The sequence below is a fragment of the Phyllopteryx taeniolatus genome, chromosome 15 (assembly GCF_024500385.1).
Source record: "Phyllopteryx taeniolatus isolate TA_2022b chromosome 15, UOR_Ptae_1.2, whole genome shotgun sequence".
Taxonomy (NCBI): Eukaryota; Metazoa; Chordata; class Actinopteri; order Syngnathiformes; family Syngnathidae; genus Phyllopteryx; species Phyllopteryx taeniolatus.
In genome coordinates this window covers 7,338,940-7,360,608 of record NC_084516.1, presented here as the reverse complement: position 1 = coordinate 7,360,608, position 21,669 = coordinate 7,338,940, and the positions used below count along the sequence as shown (strand labels likewise).

Genomic DNA, 21,669 nt, shown 5'->3' with positions numbered 1-21,669 from the left:
CGAGTGGCAAGAAAGAAAAAAAAAAAAAAAAAAAAAGAAAACGTCACGCAACTCACACACGACCTGACTGCGATTGTAGCGTGGTTTGTTGTTCTCGCACAGGCACACACACTGGCTTCTTTTGCTTTTGGGGGTTGCCTGAATGGGTGGTAAGAAGAAGAAATCCACGCCGCCGGCGGTCGCCGCCACCGCGGGACCGGCGGGAGCTGCGGCGGCATCAGGCCGTGCTTGTGCTCCCTCAGCCGCGAACGGTGTGGCGGACGAACCGAAGAAGCAACCGGGGAGCAGCAAGCTGAGTAAAGCAGCTAAAGACAACAAGCCTAAAGGTGATAGCGAACATCCTCACGTCTATTTGCAAACTGCAAGATGCTTTTGTCCTTTAATATGTGTTTCCGTAATAGCCTACAACCCAATGGTGGGCATAGACTCACCGGACACGACATTAGGTACACCTGCATATTCTGCAATACAAGAACTGTTGTTGAAAGTTCGGTTTCTAATACATTGGCAACCTTATTTAGCTCCGCAAAGTGTCACAATATTAGAAAAAGTCCCACGTAGGATGCGTGATGTATCTTTACCCCACTGCAAGCTGGAATAATAATGATGAATAGTTTATGTCCCTATTTTTTGATGAATTGGTTAGTTACCGCATGTAAGTGAAGTCAATCAATTTTGCTCTGTCACAAAAATATTTTTGCACATTAGCCACTTTGCACTCAGTGTCGTTAGCTGCACTGAGACAATTTTCTTTTTCATGGTCCCCAATGAGTCTCTCTCTGTATTGCGTTACTTTGTTGTATTCCCAATGAAATGCATAACCTACATGAAACTTAGTTGATGTTTGGCCAGCAATCGGTGAGCTCAACTATGACGTTAACATGTCTTACCTGCCTTGGTGGGTTTTATAATGCAGGATGAAGTTAGATGTGGCAGTTGTTGTGTCGCTTACCTTTGAGTTGCAAACCTTGTATGCTGCCATTGTTTTGTCCCCTGATTTTATAAAATAACAACAACATAATGCTTGAATCCAAATTGTTCATGTTCGAATTCCCGTCCATGATGGTTACTTCATGAAGTGGTCTCTGCATACTGTTGGGTTGCCAGGTTTGCAAGCCTTACTCTACAAAATAACTCTCTTTCAAAAACAAAAACAACGGCCCCCTGTCTTGTAAAAAGGCCAGACTTATCAAGTCATGTAGCCAAGCAAGTCCTAAAATTAGAGACTGAAATCTCACTCAAGTCAAGTCGTGTGACTCAAGTCCCCCCACCTGCACTATAATGGAAATGACTGTTTCAAAATGGCATCATTCGTAGCCCCGAAGACCTACAGTCTGGCCAACACGACCCAGGTGGACACAGGCGGCGTGTCTGACAAATCCATCCTGAAAGTAAGTGGGATTACTAGTTAGTTGCGTTTGGTGATGTCTGCTAAATGCACCTCTTCTTAAAAGTTGTGTGCGTTGGGGGGCATGCGTCTACCACAGGTTTCCATCCAAGCCGACCTGGAGAAGAAGATCATAAAGGTGATCAATGACTTCCGGCAGGAGATCGGCGACAAAGGGCCCGTGTCGGGAAGACTCACCAACAAGAAACTTTTGGTGAGGCTGAACACAATCACACATTTTTTTTCTCCCCCAGAAAAAAAACAAAAAGTAATTGAATGAGTTCCAGAGTCAAGCCTGGGCCATATAGAACCTTTAATAACTGCGCAGTCAACGTTTGAAGTAGCATTTGAACATTCTTAAGTGGAATAATAAGTTACCCCTCATTTAGTAACATTCAGTTCACGATTCAGCCTTGAGGTTCACATTCACTCAGTAACGTGTTCACTGACTGCATCTCTTCTACAGAGGTCACCTCCATAAGGGGGTTTCCATATTTCCCCATACAAATGGCAATGATTACCATGTCGTCCAATTATATAACAGAAAGCCGTGTCTCAACAATGCCGCCCTGCGCGGCTACGCATAAGGCACATGCCAGAAACTGCCACAGGACGTCAGGTAGTTTGAGGCTGTGTGCGACGGCAGTGACGTGTTTTTCCCAGAACATTCCTCTGCCTTTTGTGGGCAGGATCTGTACACGGCCCTTCAGAAGTTCAACTTCAAGCGGGAGCACATCGAGGAGGCCATGAAGAGCAGCGTGCTCTACGGCGGCGATCTTCACTCTGCCCTCGACTGGCTCTGCCTGAACCTTCGAGATGGTAACCTTACGCATATGTCCTGCAGTCATCCTTTAAGATGCTCCACGTAACGCGTTGAATTCGCAGAGGAGCTGCCTGAAGGTTTCAGCCAGCAGATGCAGGAGGAGAGCCAGAGGAGCAGGCCCAAGTTCCAGCCTCCTGTCCGGCCTCGACACACGAGCCCCGAGCCACCCAAAACGCCCACTTTCGAAGACACCAACAAGGTGTGCGGTTGTAAAGACGGGAAGAAGTCCTACCGCATATCCAAACCGTGCGTGTTTTCCAGGCGTCCGTAAAGGATGATGACGCACGCATGAAGGACTGGATCTTAAGGTACGCTGAGCAGAGCAGCGGTGAAGAGGAGGAAGCGGAGGAAGAAGGAAAGAAAACGTCGCAACGCAACCCGGAATTGGAGGAAAAGTTTGATCCAGTAAGCAAAATGAAAGTCACATCAACCTTCTTGTAAATTTAAATTGTTTCTTCTCATGACAAATTCATCTCTGCTTTTTTTCTTTAAATACTTATTGAACGATTTTATTATTGTGAAAATTGCCACTTTGTTCTGAGGGGGCGGGGGGGGTTGTTAGTATTTCACGTGGTGATTGTGACTTATTTCAATGGTATTATTCTGTTGTTCTTTTCAGTGTGGCCCTTGTACTCATTAGGAATATGACAAAATGACAAGTTTTCATTGATTTAATATTAGGAAGCTATAATTGTTTTTCGGCTGTCTTTACATATTGAACAAATTGAAGTTTGAACTACATTTATTGATATTTGAATTGCAGAACGACAGGTATTTGATCCTGACAGCTCAACTTTACGACGCCAAAGAAATGGCGATGGCGGCCAAAACCAAAGGTGACAAGTCGGCTCAGCGGATGGCACAAGACAGAATACGCGTCATACAGCAAGGTCCTTATACTTGTTCTTGTTTTTCCGTGCTTTTATCTCGTTATTTTGTGCACATTACATTGTTTAAAAAAACAACTTTCTGGCTTTTCACCAAAACGTTAGAAATGAAGCCACTAGAGTCACACCCAATCTTCAATCCGGCTATTAAAGTGGTGGAGGCACACCAAAAGGAGAAGCCGCCATCTGTCAACGAGCACAAAGAAGAATTCGGGTTCAACTTGTTTGAAAGGACGGAAAAAGAAGCCCCGACAGAGAAAGGTACAGCTCACAAACAAACATATACACACATGCTTCTTTTCTGTTTGTTTGTTGATATATTTTGGGTGGGGGCTGGTGAAGGGTTTCAGCATTTTACCCAGAAATCTAAAAATAAGGCGTGCCGTTAATCGGAATCTTTATTGATTTCTTAATTTATATTTTATGTTTATTTATTATTATTATTTCTTTTACTATTATGATATTATTACCTATTAATCTATTAATCTTGTTAGCTACTTTTGCTGCTATTATTACAGTATTATTATCATATTACTTATGCTAATTTTATTGAAATATTTTAGATGTATGTATTTATTTGTATTAAATTTACATGAATTGAATGTAATTTTATCATAACAGAAAATGCCATATTTTCTGTATTAATGTATTAATTTTCATTTATGTAATTTAATCGTTTTATATTGTATAATAACATTATTATAATATTTTTTTATGTTTTTAGATAATACAAAGTTGATTGTGATAATTACTATCTATATTATATAATAAATGAATAGTACATTCAATAATCATTTGAAAATACATGTATTTTTAGTTACATCTGCTCATTAATTCAGGAATCGTAGTTATGAATGATAATAGCAAATGTGTCAGCAATGATGTAACAGAATTTTTCATAATGAACAAATAAAATAAATGTAAAAAGAATGTAGTAAATAAGAATCATACAAATGTATTATTACTTAATGCATGTAAATGTAACTTTTAATGAATATTAAAATGCATAATTTTGCACAAATACTATTATTAAACTTAATAAAGGACTATAATTATACAAATAATAACTAACAATTAAACAATTGTATTATTATCGAATGTCTTGTTTCTTTACAATTGAATTTGTCTTTCCTGAGCCAAATAGCATAATTGCCAACGTCATTTTTGAACAATTTTGCAAAACAAGGGAAAACGCAACAAATTCAGCAAAAGGAAGAGTCCTGTTGCCTCGATTCAACTTTTGTGGAACACTATGACCTGGATTACTGATATCGAAATCAACATAAACAAAATTAATAAATAAATTAGTAAGCACATGAGTATTTTTTTTTATTGGCATTGTGACAGTGTGATAAAAATGTCTTAGACAATTATGCTATTAAACTAATGAATTGTAATATTCATATGCATGGAATACTTGATGAAATGTCAAACTACAGTCCACTCTACGACCATGTTCTTGCATGTGCCCTCGCAGTCATGCAGCAGAAGAAGAAGAACGAGCCAAAGGACATTCGAAACTTTGACTACACGGCACGTAGTTGGACAGGAAAATCCCCTAAACAGTTCCTCATAGACTGGGTGCGTAAAAACCTTCCCAAGAGTCCGCCGCCGGCTTTCCACAAGGTGGCTGCGGGCAGATACTGGAGGTGCAAGTAAGTGACGCTTTTGTTGGTCTCATCGTTGGTGTTGATGGTGTTCTATTGACATTTTTTCATTGTATTTAGGGTGCGCGTTCAGAGGACGGAGGACGTCTTGGAAGTTTGTCCGACCATCCTGACCGAGGACGGCATGCAGGCTCAGCATCTGGGAGCCACCCTGGCACTCTACAACCTGGTGAAAGGACAGGTATTGTATGGTGTTCACCACCAGGTGGCGCTCAACTACACTCTGAGCAAATTCCTGTCTACAATCGAATGAATGAATGCGGCAGAGGTACTCTTGGCAAAATATGCTTACTTTATATTGTCATGCACGTAAGATTGAAATTCAAGACGTTTACAGTAAAGGAAAAACAAACATGATTTTTAAAAAAAACACTCGCAGTTAAATCTGCATGCTTTCCATGAATAGGGGGGAAAAAAACTAAATAAATCAATAATACAAATATTTTAAGTTAATGTAGATAAAATAAATAATGCTAATATATTAAGTATACAAATATTTGTTTACAAATATTTGTATAATTAATGTAGCGCACTTTTTTAAAAATTAGTACACACAAATTGCTTTCCTGACATGTCCGGACATGTGTAAATATTAACATAATAAATAAATGTTCGAATTATATATGTGTAATGTTGTTTTATTTTACTGTTATATTTTTATAATCATTAGAATTAGAAATTTTAAAAAAATGTATATAAATATATGTTGTAGGCATAACATAAAATAAGTTAATGTTACCTAGCGAAAAGAATTGAATAGTTTTTTGGGCATTGAAATTTAATCTGCCCACCTGTCTGTGGAAAAATAAAGTGTTAAAAAGCAAAAATGAAGCATGAGGGCTGATGACAAACATGAAAATGACTTCATTTAATTTCAATGTATTTTTATTTATATAATTGTATCCTTAGTCAGTGCACCAGCTCCTCCCGTCAACCTACCGGGACGTTTGGCTCGAGTGGCGGGACGGCGAGCAGCAGCACCAGGAAGAGACGCGCAGCGCCGTCAACAAGCCCCGAGACCAGTTCATCGCTCGACTCCTGACCCGCCTCAAGCAGCAACAGCACAACCACGGACCGGACTCCCAATCCGACGGACCGAAGCGGCTTGACGCCGCTGCGGAGGAGGAAGCGGAGGACTCCTGGGAGAACCTGGCCGCCCTTGATATTGTGGAGAAAGGAGGAGGGGCTGTGGAGGTCAAGATGGAGGGACGAGGAGGCGAGAGGGAGCAGGAAGGAGCTCTGCGGATGTCCAGAGAACTCCTCAAGAAGCTCAGGACGTCCCCTCTGGCTCAGAGACTCCTGGTAAGACACGCAGCTAAAGTGGATGTAAAATGACAGATTTTTGTTATATAAAAAAATGTGTTGGGTGACTGTGACCTATAACCTGTAAACCTCAATTGGAAAAAAACAAATCTTTTCGAGAGGGTAATTAAAAATACGTATATGAGGTATTGTGGTTGCACATAAAATTCACGTTGTAGTAGGCTTTTCTGACCAAAAAAGAATTGCTTTCTACCTTCATTTGTATATATGCAATGCCAAATTTTTTTCTACCAGAGTGCTATTGGTTTTCTGGTAGTAATATAGTAAAAAATATCTATATACCTGTATACATCATTTAAGTTTATTTACAGACCACTTAAAAAACAACCCCAGCTGCACACAAAGTGCTATACATGATGTAAAAATCAAACATAAATACAGTTAAACCTAAGACAATTAAAACAATAAATTAATAGCAGTGTTAAAAACAATAGAATTGTGCAATCTCATGCTGAGTTAAAAGCTAAAGAATACAATTAGGTTTTAAAACATGTTTTAAAAATTGACAATAAAATAATTGATAAACAATAAATATGATAACTACTTAAAATCAAAAATACAAATGCTTGAAGATATACAATGATTATAATAGGTAAACAAATAAAATATAATAAAAATAAAAATAACAAAGATGTGTGCTTTCTGCCACAGAAGTACATACTCTTACAACATGAAACAATGCACTGATGAAATAATAAAACACAAAAATAATGGAATTTAATAACAAAATCTAAATAGTAGCAATAGTTTATAAATGAAATATTATAATAATAAAATACAATACAACATTATTATAACATAATCTATAATACAATAATCAACTTATAAAATAATATTTTAAAGGAATATTTCAATATAAGATTTTTTAAAAGGAAAAGAATAAAGTAAATAATGCAACTTTATTTTCAACTACAAGAAAATGAAACCAAGACTCTATATATAGAGATGTATATTTTTATAACATGTCCAAAAATATAAATACCGAAACTATAATTTTATTGTAATTATTATACAGTGTTTTTTTCTTGTCACCTAAAAAAAAGGATGTTTTTATCTGTGTGGCAACACAGGCATTATACATGACATTTTTTTAGATTTGACTTTTACTATGCACTTTGGGATTTTAGTTTTACTTTTTAAATCAGAGTGTGTGTCCTTCTAGGCGGAACGAGAGCAGCTGCCCGTCTTCCAGCACCGGCAGCAGGTCCTGGAGGCCCTGCGGCGCCACCGTGTGGTGGTGGTGGCCGGCGAGACGGGCAGCGGCAAGAGCACGCAGATCCCACAGTTCCTCCTGGACGAGCTGCTGCTCGGAGGCGAGGCGGCCCGAGCCTGCGACATCGTCGTCACGCAGCCCCGACGGATCTCCGCCATGAGTCTGGCCTGCAGAGTCAGCCAGGAGCTCGGCTGCCAGGATGGGCCGGGCTCAAAGGTGAACGCTCCCTCCCAGGCAGTTGGCTTCTTTTTACATTTGGACAGCGGTTAGGAATGTTACGACAATTTGACGCTGGAACGGATACTTTCTTTGTAAAACGTTGAGTAAAATTTGAAGTAAAATTTCAAGCCATTTTGAATTTAAGTTTTAGGAAAATTTAAACTACAATTTCAAGAAACTTTTGAAGTAGAATTTCAAGAATTGTTTTGACAAACTTTTAATGAACATGTGACATTAATGGTCAATACAAATTTGAATTAAAATTTCAAAAGACGTTTTCACTGAATTTCAAGAATATGCATTTTTATAACTGAAATTTAAAGAAGCAAGATTTTTATTTTTCAGTTTCAAGAAAAGTTCCATTAAAATTTCAAGAAAATGTAAGTCAAATGATTTCTCAAAAAATTTCAAGAAAATCTGAAGTCAAGTTTCAGAAAGGGTTTCATAAAAATTTCAAAATGCAACAAAAGAAACTATAATTTCAGGATTTTAAACATTTTTTTCAACTGAAATGTCAAGAACATTTTAATGTTTGCAACTTAAAATTGCAGGAGCATTTTAACTCAATTGGAAAAAAAAATCAAGTAAATGTGAACCAAACATTTTCTTTAACAAAATGTCAAGCAAAAAGATGTAGCTAAAATTTCCAGATTTTTTACTAAATAGACAAAGAAGCATTCACAGTAAAATTCATACCTAAGGGCAATTTTAGAGAACATGCAAGGAGCCAAGATTTGAACACCCAACCTCAGAACTGTGAGGCAAACGTGCTAAACCACTAACCACCGTGCTGCCTACCTTCACAACACTCTTTTTTTCGTCACGTCGTCGTCACAGTCCTCGCTGTGCGGCTACCAGATCAGGATGGAGAACCAGTCGGGCGAGTGGACTCGCTTGTTGTACTGCACCACCGGAGTTCTGCTCCGGAAGCTCCAGCATGACCGACATCTCAGCGCCCTGACGCACATCATTGTGGACGAGGTACCGGAAACACGCCTCGGCAAAAACTTTCCAAGGTCATTACAAATGAGCGACGGCGATTGTACGCAGGTGCACGAGCGCAGCGTCCAGTCGGACTTCCTGCTCACCATCTTGAAGGAGGTGGTCTCCAGGCGGGCAGACCTGCAGCTGATCCTTATGAGCGCCACCGCCGACTGCCACAAGTTCTCAAACTACTTCAACCGCTGCCCCGTGCTCAGCATCCCTGGACGGACCTTCCCGGTGGAGGTGAGCAGAGTCCATTATGGGGGACAAGTGATGGGCAAACACTGGGATGAATGACAACTACAGGTGCAACAATTAATCGATTAATCAACAACTAATTGATTATCACATTAACTAATGACGTTTTTTGACATTCGATTAATCATTTAAAGACCTTGTTTAACTTCAAATTGTTAAAATCATCAGAATGTCAGCCTTTCAACAGTAAAGATTAATTATTCTCTTTGGGTTGCATCAAAATAAGATATTTCCAAACATCTTTTACTTTGGAAAACAATTATCAACATTTTTGTGTGTTTTTCTGACCAAACCAGTAACTGAATCATTAATCCATCTGTTTGTGCATTTTCTACGTTGTCAAAAAAAATCCTTTTTTTTTTTTGAAAAAGGGATGAAATTTCATAGTTTTTTTAAAACATCCGATTCATCCAATAATCGAAAAAATAATCGACAAATTAATCGATTATTAAAATCGTTAGCTGCAGCCGTGATCATAACCATAGAAAACAGGTCCCTGCGAAGCTTCGTGGCAGAGATTTTGCTGCAAGCTTTTAATGTAATCGAATTATTATGTTATTGTTATTATTGTTATTTGATTAATCCTTGGCAGCCCTACTTGCTGTAAGTTTTATTTGAAAACAGTTAGCTTCTTTTCCCACTTGTATGACAGTTAGGAACATGTTACTTATGCTTTCAGGTGTTCCATCTAGAGGACATCGTGGAGGAGACTGGCTACGTCCTGGAGAAGGATTCAGAATACTGCCAGAAAGTCCTGGAAGACGAAGAGGAAGTGAGCGTCGCCATCACGCAAAAAGGCGGAAAGACGTTACAGCACCAGGTACAATAAACGTCCACCATCCTCCAGTGACAATATCTCGGTTTGTCAACCGACAATGTCCATCTTGGTTTGGGTTGATTCTCAGGAGGTGATCGTGAGGGACTCGTCGGCAGGCTGGGATTTAGGTCCCGACCTGGACCACTTCAGCAGCAGGACTCGCCAGGTGCTGCAGTACATGAACCCCAACAAGATCAACATGGACCTGCTGGTGGAGCTCATCAGCTACCTCGGTACCACACAAATGTATAACGGCCACAGTATTAGGTGTCCGTTTAGCCATATTATACTGAGAAAAAATACAAAAAATGCTGTTGAGAACTTTTTTTCCCATTTATATAAACTTTTTAAAAAGCTTTTTTTTGTGTGTATTTTCCTTAATTTCCCACTAAATAATGCACAAATGCTCACAATTTTTTAAAATTATCCATCCCTCCATTTTCTGTACCGCTCATGGGGATGAGTACCCGGAGAAAACCCACGCAAGCCCGGGGAGAACATGCAAACTCCACACAGGCGAGGCCGGATTTGAACCCGGTTACTCAGAAGTGTGAGGCAGATGTGCTAGTCAGTCGATTACCGTGCCACCTTTTTTAATTATAAAACGGAAAATAAATGAAACTTTTTTCTACCTTTTCTTTATAATGAATGAACAAAGTAAATCGTTTATTGATTTAAAAAAATATATATATATTTTGTATTTTTTGAATGCTTCCAGATAAAGCTCGGCAATTCACAGCAGTGGATGGCGCTGTTCTGGTGTTTCTACCCGGTCTGGCTCACATCCAGCAGCTGTTCGACCTGCTGTCGTCAGACAAGCGCTTCAAGGATAAACACAGGTGATGTCAGCACACGGGTGCAGTTTAATAAAAATCTAAACTACAGTTGATTGAATGCTTGAAATGCAGCGTGTCTCCTAAAGGTACAGGATCGTCGCTTTGCACTCCATGCTGTCGTCGAAGGAGCAGGCTGCGGCCTTCACGGTGCCCACGGCTGGGGTCAGGAAGGTACTGTACCTTGGAAATAAAGATTTTAAAAGAGGAGCACTAGATCTCATCCTGTCTTCTTTCCTTTTTAGATTGTGCTGTCCACCAACATCGCGGAGACGGGTGTGACCATTCCTGACGTTGTGTTTGTCATCGACACGGGCAAAACCAAGGAGAACAAGTAAGGGAAACGCGTGTTCTTCGTAGTTCTGTTTGAAATGGGTGTAGTACTCTAATCCAGTATTTGATTCATTTAAAAGTAACAATACAGTAAAATAAATAGATACAATAGAATAGAATATAACTTTTTAGGAGTAAAAAATATTACATTAATTACAACATATATAAAATATATATAAAACTAATAAAAGAAAAAATATATGATGCCTTTTATAATTTATAATCCTATGCTTTTAAAAATGCAATTAATTTTTTTAAAATTAAAATAAACAACACCTTACCTTGCCGTATTTTCTGTAATGGTAAAAATATTTATTAAATTCTATACTATATAATAAAAAATCAAAAAAGTCGAATTGATATGAACTAATAACGCAATACCCTACCTTGTCCCTATGTTTTCAATGGGCAAATACTATTTATTAAATTAAAAACAATACATTACCCATATTTTTTCGAATGGGCAAACATTACATTGCAAAAACATATAAATACAAAAAAAGAAAATACCTTAACCAAATAATTTTTTTATAATGAGCAAAAATGTAATTACAATTATTGATAAAATACATCAGTACAATACCTTACCCTATCATCTTTTTAATAATGGGCAAAAATAAATCTGTCGTGATTTTTTTTTTTTTTCTTTTTTTTTTTTTTTTCTTTTAACATGCAGTTAGAATTGCAGCAATTTAAATGGAACATATAAAATCCCATTGAACATGACTGGAGTACAATGTGTGTAACGTAACCATGTGGCGTTCAGGTATCATGAAAGCAGCCAGATGAGCTCCCTGGTGGAGACATTTGTGTCCAAAGCCAGCGCTCTTCAGAGGCAAGGCAGAGCAGGACGCGTCCGGAACGGCTTCTGCTTCAGACTCTACCCAAAGTACAGGTAATCATTATAAACACATGGGAATGCAAAATCTCTTAATATGATCGCTTTATGATATATATTTTTTTTCTTTCTCTGTATATGTTTCTCCTTAGATTTGATGCGTTTATGGACTACTCCATTCCAGAGATACTTCGCGTGCCTCTGGAGGAGCTCTGTCTTCACATTATGGTACGACAAAATGGTTACCTTAGCCAAGGTCTGTTGTGAGGAAGTGATGAAAAAGGAACGTTATGTCCCCTACTGATATGAGAGTGGACTTCTCTCTTTTCTCTCTTATCAGTCAACCACAGACTAGACAAAAGTCTGCACAAACCTCTATATCAAAAATAAGAATAATATAGAAAACAATAATTATTATACATAGGAATATTACAAAGTAAAAAGGTGTATATGAATTTTTTTTTAAACACGAATCTCCAATTTTATTTTCCTCACATTTTTTTTATCTTGGTACCTAACAAAATGATTACAAATGTAATAAAACAAAAAGCAATGTAAAAGAAAATATATATGAATAAAAAGTTAAACATTTGAAATAAAAATACAATACCCTCCCCCATTTTTATAATTAGTAAAACTTTATTAAATATATTAATAAAATAGAAAAATGTATACAAAAATAAACTACTGTATTTTATTAGAATTTGAAAAAATAAATATATACAATACATATTAAACAATTACCATACAAATAAAGAAAGATAATAATAATACAAAAACTCTATCCTTCCCTATTTTTTTCATCTGTAAAGAACATATACTGTATATTAAATCACAAAAAAATAATGTCAATGTAAAATAAAAAAATAATCAACACCTTACTCTGCCACATTTTTTAAGTGTAAAAACGTTTCTATATTAAATTTAAAAAAGTAACTAATCAAATAAAATAAAACCACAATATATACAGTGATCTTTTTTTACAGTAGGTAGAGAAAATATATTAAATAATGAAAGAAATGTTAAAAAAATAAATAAAAAAATGGTATTTTCCAACCATATAGTTTTATAATGTGTCCCAAAAAATATATACATTTCTTTGAAAAAGCCAATTTAAATGATCTTTTTTGTGCATTTTGAATTGCAACAATTAAAATTTAACATGGAAAATCCCATTGAACATACTGAAACGCTTGAGACGCTGTAGAATCTTACGGCGGTTTTAATATTTGTCTTTGTTAGAAATGCGAGTACGGCTCCCCGGAAGAGTTCCTGAGCGGCGCACTGGACGCCCCGCAGCCTCAGTCTGTGATGAACGCCGTCAACCTGCTGCGGAAGATCGGCGCTTGTCAGCTCGGCCACCACCTGCTCACCCCGCTGGGCCAACACCTGGCCAACCTGCCCGTCAATGTCAAAATCGGCAAGATGCTCATCTACGGCGCCATCCTTGGCTGCCTGGAACCAATCGTACGACCGACATTTGGCGTGTTTTCATCATGGCCGACGTTCGCAGTGTTAGTAAGCGTCGATGTCACGTTTCCAGGCGACCATCGCGGCGGCCATCACGGAGAAGTCTCCCTTCTCCACGCCTATGAACAGGAAGGAGGAAGCCAATCTGGCCAAAGCTGCGCTCGCATTGGCCAACTCTGACCACATGACCATCTACAACGCATATCTCGGGTATGGACGGGCCTCCGTTTTAGCATCTTGGAATGATATGGGGAATAAGTGAGGAATAACGTTATTTCATGTTTTAGCTGGAAAAATTCCCAAAAGGAAGGACAGAAAGCAGAAATGTCCTTTTGCCGGAAACACTTCCTCAACCGCGCAGCACTTGCCACTATTGAGGTAAGACGCACGCGCGACATAAACTCACTGCCGTAGCTAATTAGGAACAGCTCTCAGTGTACAGTGCTCGCAGTACAGTCTGAATCAATATTATTGTAATTAGTATTACACTTAAATTGAATATTTATGGTTAATCAGAAATGATTCGTGCTTGTGAAAAACTAATCCCTAATAAAGTCTTTCCAATGCAGGACGTGAAGCAGGAGCTGATGAAGATGATGGAGCAGGCGGGCTTCTGCTCGTCGAGCGCGCCCCGGCCCCCCGCAGCGTCCAAGCCGCCGGTGTCGCTGCTGGGGGCGGCGCTGACGGCGGGCCTATACGACAGCGTGGCGCGCATGCTGTGCGTCGCCTCGGTGGACGCGCTGGAGCGAGTGGCGTGTTCTGCGGAGACGCCGCAGGGCCGAGCGCAGGTGCACCCGTCGTCCGTCAACCGCAACCTGCAGACGCACGGCTGGCTGCTCTACCAAGAGAAGGTCTGATGTCGCACCTCGTTGAATGTTATATGATTCATTAAAATAATATTAAGGATTTTTAATTTGTCACCAGGTGAAATACACTAAGATCTACCTGCGAGACACCACTCTCATATCTCCCTTCCCCATGCTGCTCTTTGGAGGCGACATCGACATTCAGCACAGGGAACGCCTCATCACGCTGGACGGATGGATGCACTTCCAGGTAACTTCCGCTTCTGGACATTTTTACTTTTTTTCAAAAAAGCACAACTAGACTTCAACGTAAGCTAGACTTGCCTAACTTGCTGCTTGGTAGGTTTTTGACAGTTTTCCAGTTAAAATGGGACTCTAACTTAAGCTAGCCTAGGCTAACTAGCTGCTAGCTGAACTTTTGGATTGTTTTCTACTCAAAACAAGACTAACGTAAGATAGCTAATTAACTGCTAGTTGGACTTTTACACAGCAATGTACAAACCTGCGTACAAAGCCCTGCTCACACTGCTCATAAAAACGAAAATGTTCACAGCATTGAAAGAAAATCAGTTTTTACTCAGCATCTAATTGGAGCCACGCCTTAGTAGCGTATTGTCTGCTGTGATGTATTCATCTCTCTGTATTCACACCAACTGCAATTGTATATATATTTTTTCCGAACAATGTATTTGTTTTGCTACAGTTTATGTGATCATTGGCTTTGTAGGCTCCCGTGCGCATCGGCGTGATCTTCAAACACTTGAGGAAGCTGCTAGACTCGTTGCTGGAGAAGAAGCTGGAGAACCCGCGCATGAATTTAGAAGGTAAAACCAAACCTCCGTCGTCGTCATATTGATATAAATAAAGTTTTTTTTCCTTCATTTGTCAAGGTGAGAGGACCATCCAAATCATCTTGGAGCTGATCAAGTCGGAGCACTCTGCATGATGTGTGCAAATGACAAAATGGTGGACACTATAATGAAGAACTGATGGTCACTAAGGATTTTCAATTATGGTAGTAATCCTCTTATGAAAATGTCCATCAGGAGAGGAATTGTCATTGCCTAACACTGTCGCAATAAAGTCTTTTTTATTCCAATGGCTTTCCAGGGCCATAATAATTTCATTTAAAAAAAATATGAATTATTGAAACACAAATTAGATTTTTTTCTATATATATATATGATTGTATTGATTATAATTTTAAAAATCTACAATAATTAATTGTGTTCGTTATATTACATTTGGATTTAAAATTACATTTTGATTGTAAATATAAAATTACCATAAAAATGTAACATAATAAACACAATTATTATATATTTTCTAAATTATAATCCCAGGGTCATACTACATTAATTAAAAAATTGGATTTTAAAAAACTATTTTAAAAATTGTATTTACTACAATTAAAATGCATTATAATTTTAAAAGAAATACTGAGTCTGTGGTTCCATCAAAAAACATCACTGCTCCATTATGGTTGTGATTTCTTCTTCTTATCATTATTATTATTAATATTAATTTGGGGCTTTGTATTTGTTTTTATAATTGCATGGCAGCCATTTTGACTGATTGACATACACTAAATGTGCAAACGTGTTTGGGCATCAGGCCATCACATCTTTAGGAAGTAGCTACAGTGGATATAAAAAGTCTACACACCCCTGTTAAAAATGCTTATGTTTTTGTGATATATAAAAATGAGACCATGATGAATCAATTAAAAACTTTTTCCAGCATTTATGTGACCTATAACCTGTACAACTCAAATGACTTATTTATTTATTTAATTCTTTATTTATTTATTTATCTCTAAACAGGGGTAATGTGGTTGCAAAATGTGTACACCTTTTTGTACTGGGATCTGGCTGTGTTCAGAATTAACTAATCACATTCAAACTCGTCAAATGGGAGTCAGTGCACACTTGCCACCATTTAAAGTGCCTTTGATTAACCATAAATACATTTGAGATGTTCTAGTAGTTCTACTTGTCTGGAAAGACTCCTTAAAGGACTTTGCCTTGTCCACTCCTTCAGAAGCGAAACTACATTAACTGAAACATAGCAAAGACATGTACATGTATTTGAAAGGACATATTTATAGGACATGTTTATATTGGAAATGAGTACTAGAATACCACTTATGTTATCAGTTAGATCAGGTGATGGGAGCTACCTACAAAATATGAAAAAAAATGATGATGAAAGCGTCCTTGGCGGAGGTAATAGGTGGATAGTCCCCCTGATGACAGCTGAGGGCAGCAGAGACGGACCCACTGTCCACTGTAGAAGTTCTCATATAAGATGGCAGCTGTCATACACAAACATGTTTTTTTTTTTAATGCATTTCTTTTTTTCATTTCAATTTCATTTAAATATTACAATTCAGATTATTTTAAATGCGCAGTTAAATAAGCAGTAATAGAGTGTTGGAAGTGTCCAAGAGGGAACAACAAATGCCATGCTAATTTTACTATACATATTTTAGCATTTTGTATCGTCATATTTTTTTTTCATTTGATATATATATATTAGTTTGATCAGTTATACATTTGACACCATATTTTAATATTATTTGTGTATTTTAATCAATATTAAATTAGGATTTTAATAATGACTTTAATGCTAATGCCGAGTTTGGCGTTGCTCATACCAAGTGACGAAATATTCCACATCCTCCTGGACGTCACACTTCTCCAGAGACTTCCTCACTTCTTTGTTCATCTGCAACACACACATACATGCTGCTAAATACTGAATAATTAAAAAATTGATGCTGGCTGACCTCATCTAAGTTGACACACTGCTGGGAGAGTAAGCTGAGGTGAGTCCATATGGTGTTTCTGTGGCCTGCTTCTCAAAGACCTGTCGAGGACACTTTTGAGGTTTTTTTCTTTCTTGAAGAGGTCACGATGATGGTTGAGACCCTCTCACGCTCACCTCACAGGCCTTGATGTGTGCCCTCAGCCAGTCGTCTCTGAGTTTGGCCAGCGACGTTGCGCGGTAAATCTTGTCTGACAATCAAACGGAATCATGAAATACTGTGAACGCATGGTGTTGCTGCATTTTTTATTTTTTAATTGTTTATTTTTAAAAAAAAAGGAGGATTCCCTGTGAACATAACATGACAAGAAGTTCTTGTTGTGTGAAATGTTTTACCACAAAAGGTTGATTGGTTGTTTGGTTGGTCATATCTAAGTAGCATCAGGAAGTCAGTTCGGTAGTCAGTAAGTTTTTTAAAATTGATTTAACACTTGCGAAAACATACGCTACATACAACAATGATGAAAACATAAACTACTTACATACTTACCCACTGACAGATGAAAACACATGCTACTTATCGATAACTAACTAACCGACTAACTGATGAAAGCATAATCTACATTTTTCAGGAAGTAGTTTATGTATTCATCGATGTTGGTTAGTTAGTCAGTTGTTATGTAAGTACTGTATGTTGTGTTCATCAAAGTTAGTTAGTCTAATGAAAACAACCTAGTTGCATGTCAGCAAACTAACCAACCAACAGTGATGAAAACATAACCTAGTACTTAACCAACAATGTTGTTTCATCTAAGTTAGTTAGTCAGTTAGTTAGTTAGTTAATTATCTTTTAATCAATGGTTGGATACTTAGTATGTACAGTAGGCATATTATGTTTTCACCAGTGTTAGTTGGCTGTAAATATTTAGATTTTAGGATATTCAAGGTATAGTATTTGGATGTAGGTAATTTATTTTTATTATCTTTAATATTTTTATTACTACATGCCTATGTGCCCTAAACTTTTTACGTTTCTCTTTTACTAAGTTGCAGGAATGCCACTACCCAGTTTATTTAGCAATATATATATATATATATATATAAAATATCATATAATTTTACAGAACTGTATAAAATTTGAATTCAATAATTGAATTCAAATAAATATATACATATGTACAAAATCAAGGTTAAATAATATACAATAAAAAGAAAATAATATCTAATCAAAATAAATTAATCAATACATTGGTAAATATTTACTAGCTAGAAATTAATTAATTTTATTTTATTTTTTCATTATTATTATTAGGTGGCTTTGTGTCCAAATTCTGAACTTTTAATTTGAAAAAATAAAAAAAATAAATGTCACTCACCAATTTATTCAGCTATAGATAAAATAATATAAATGAAGAAACTTCATAGAATTGAAATTATCGTATATATTGTGAGTAATGGAATTAAATGTATGAATATTTGGAATGTTATTGATATATCTCCACAAATTCAATGTGTTTATGACATTAAAAACATGCACTCACATATGGAACATAATAACACAGGACGGTGTTTTGCTCTTGATAAGAAAGATTAAGAACGGTAATAAACAAGACAACGAAAGGAACCAGAAGACATTGCAAAATATCTTGTCAACACACTCGTCAACATTTCCCCAAAAACATTTTTTAAAGTTGCATAACAAAGTGACACTGCACATGCAAATCAGGTCATCGACACTCGAAAATGAAACTGAAGAACAAAACACTATAACATTTGTATAACAGAAGTGAAGTTCTAATCACAATTTCCATTTGACAAATGTTAGAAGAAGCAAACATTGCTCCTTATTTCACTCATTTGCTTTCATTTTGGAGATGCCAGACTATACATAAAGGTTTGAAAATAAGACTTTTCACATGACGTCGTGGTAACGTGTCTTGGAAGCAGAACGCTGCCATAATTTCCACGCGAAGAAAACATGAAACCTCTCAAAGCAGTGGTTAAAACTCTACTTCAATAATGAATACATTCAAATGTATTGCACATAAGTTGTTTTTTAAGTCCTAAATAAATGTTTGTAAACAAACAACTGAAAATGTATTGTATTGCAAAGTTAAATACAACTGTGCTGTCCTAAAAAAAAAAAGCACTTTGACAAAAAAATAAAATAAAATTAAATTAGAAAATTCCTGAATTTAGGATGACCCAAATGGATGACATTTTAATAGAGGATATTATTATTATTATTATCAGCTATCATTTTTTTGATGATGTATTGATCTGGAGAAATAACATTTTAGAAAAAGCTCTGCGTACGACAGGTTATAAAAAATAGAATAATATCATACATGATAGAAACAAAAATAAAGAACCCTAGTGGATAGGTATCAAACAAAATATATTGCATAAGAAAAATACATGTATTATAGTCAGATACATAGATAGATAGATAGATAGATAGATGAATAAAAATACTGGACAATAACGCAATGGTCAGGGATCAAATAAAGTATTGTATAAATATTATCTTATATGTTACACAATTTACATTGTTGTAATTTATTGCCAGCCCCTTCTCCCAAAATCACTAATACATTCACCAGCTGTGGCACGGTGGACGACTGGTTAGAGCGTCAGCCTCACAGTTCTGAGGACCCGGGTTCAATCCCCGGCCCCGCCTCCGTGGGTTTTCTCCGGGCACTCCGGTTTCCTCCCACATCCCAAAAACATGCATGAATTGGAGACTCTAAATTGCCCGTAGGCATGACTGTGAGTGCGAATGGTTGTTTGTTCCTATGTGCCCTGCAATTGGCTGGCAACCAGTTCAGGGTGTACCCCGCCTCCTGACCGATGACAGCTGGGATAGGCTCCAGCACGCCCGCGACCCTAGTGAGGAGAAGCGGCTCAGAAAATGGATGGATGGACGTTCACCAGCTTTCTTCTCAGTTTAATGCAATGAAAATATCTTACATATTTGAAGACATTACTTAGCAAGACTGCACCTTATAAATTGTATTACAAAATGTTTCTCTTCATAGAAATATGAATTATTATGTAAACCACGTTGAGAATCATGTGACTTGAAAAACAAAACACTGAACAGGTAGACGAAAACCCCCTTGACGTCATACGGTCAGGCCACCGGTAAACACAAAACGGAAAGGGCGGTGCTTGGCATAAACATATACTGCGTACATAGATGTCTCAATCAACTAGTTCACCTCTTACTGCGTTACGTAAGTGCAGCCGCCATATTGAATGTGTCTGAGCTTGCCAGTCAACTAATGCAAGCGAACGTCATAAAGGGACTACCTCTCATTCAGCCAACACGCAACGACCTGGGAGGTCCTCTTCCGTGTTGTGACGTCATTGCCGCTATATAAACTCGCCGGCTATGTATAGCTGCTTATGCTTCGCGCTTCTCTTGTTGACTTTGGAGCAGATTGCGGAGGCTTGAACACGTACAACTTTATTGTCGTCGTTGGTTTCGGCGGAGACACGTTGATAAATATGTCGGGCCAAGGTGAGTGTTGTTTACTCTTTTGGGATGTTTGTCCTCTTCTTCATACCCAGGACATTTATTCGTGTGTCTCGTTCGTGTATTCGACTCTAAAAACAAGTAAATACGCGTATCGTTAACATAAATGTATGTATAATTAATATGTTTTAATAAAAGGTATATTTTTACACCAACCTTTTCATCGCCATTATGTTTTCATTATTATTTTATATAATTATATTTTTTCTGTATAAAATACGTCACTCAGTGTAAATAAATATATATATTTTTCTACATTTGTTTATATTTTATTCATTTATATATTATATACTGCGTAATTATTTTTACAAATCATGCACAAAATATATAAATATATATTTTAAATATGATATAGTGTTTTTCGATTTATTTTTTATTTTTATTTCCCACCCCCCCCTTGGACACTGAGGATATATACTAAAATATTTAAAATAATTTATACAGTATAAATGCATTTATTTTCTTTAACAGATATTTTGTGAGATTTTTTTTTCTTAGATTTGATTATTTCTAGAAGTACTCTACATGTTACTTTGTGCGTGTGTGTGCGTGTGTGTGTGTGTATGTGTGTGTGTGTGTGTGTGTGATTGTATATATTGTCACTGTAAATAAATAACCATGCAGGTCAAAATTTTGTTTTCACATTTTTTGGTAGGAAAAAGACTTATTTTCATTGAAGACTTGTCAAATTAATATACTGGTGTTTGTATAAAATATGCAAATACTGCATATGTATATATTTAGAATTTGTATCTGCTGTATATTAACTTCATATTTGTTTATACTAAATTTTATTCATCTTTTATTTAGGTAGAATTTTCTTATGGAATTAAAGTGTTTGACTTAAATCATGTTTTAATTATAATGTAATGAGCATTTATGGGTTAAATGTTTTTGGCTATTGTATTTATAGCAGTTTCTCCTGACTTGTTACTAGTTTGCCCACCCTCCTATTGAACTAGTATTGACTCCAATTATTTCCTATTGTATTCCAGCATTGACAAACAGCCCTCCCGCCCTCAGCGTCAGCCTGGAGCTGCGCCACATGGGTGACCGGCTCTACTGGACCTGCTGCCTCTTGAGGGCCCTGACCAAGGAGCACAAGACCCTGGTCAAGTCCAGCGGTACATGATGGCGTGACGGGCGGATTTGCAGAGGATGTACAGAGGAAATGTGTGTCACCCTAACGTAGAAGCTGTTGGATGAGCTACCTTGGCGGTCGTGGATGCGTGACGCCTGATTGGAGGTTCGGCTACGAAACATGAGGATTGGCCAAAGCAGGGGCGGGTGACCGAAAAACCACTACAACCTGGCGAGAGGATTTTCATCCAGAATGCCTTTAAAAGAACTACTGACATTATTTATTATACCCACAAAATATCAGCCGATACTTATTTCTTTCATAATTTTCAAATAAAAATCATTTGTATGTGGTTCCATGCATTATTATTGACATGCCGCAATATTAGGTACACCTATACACTAATGCACTTCTCAAACTTTTTAC

General features: G+C 37.2%; 1 protein-coding gene and 1 long non-coding RNA gene across 2 annotated transcripts; one reads left to right on the top strand and one right to left on the bottom strand.

Annotated features, from left to right (window-relative positions):
• Positions 1-11: 11 nt before the first annotated feature.
• On the top strand, positions 12-14,957 carry dhx29 (DEAH (Asp-Glu-Ala-His) box polypeptide 29). The gene is made up of 28 exons (XM_061747885.1): positions 12-326; positions 1,318-1,391; positions 1,488-1,601; positions 2,077-2,206; positions 2,273-2,409; positions 2,472-2,615; positions 2,974-3,100; positions 3,203-3,358; positions 4,575-4,752; positions 4,825-4,945; positions 5,674-6,066; positions 7,250-7,516; positions 8,357-8,500; positions 8,570-8,746; positions 9,441-9,581; positions 9,667-9,811; positions 10,297-10,417; positions 10,501-10,585; positions 10,657-10,745; positions 11,511-11,639; positions 11,735-11,810; positions 12,825-13,049; positions 13,126-13,262; positions 13,340-13,430; positions 13,622-13,903; positions 13,977-14,108; positions 14,586-14,682; positions 14,749-14,957. Exons 1-28 carry the CDS (start codon positions 143-145, stop codon positions 14,802-14,804), a joined length of 4,152 nt encoding a protein of 1,383 aa, XP_061603869.1. The 5' UTR covers positions 12-142; the 3' UTR covers positions 14,805-14,957.
• Positions 14,958-15,459: 502 nt separating this feature from the next.
• LOC133465274 (uncharacterized) lies at positions 15,460-17,247 on the bottom strand. The gene is made up of 4 exons (XR_009784582.1): positions 17,175-17,247; positions 16,647-16,875; positions 16,515-16,585; positions 15,460-16,172 (listed from the first exon to the last, which is right to left on the bottom strand). It is a non-coding gene; the product is annotated as an uncharacterized LOC133465274 (long non-coding RNA).
• Positions 17,248-21,669: the final 4,422 nt, after the last annotated feature.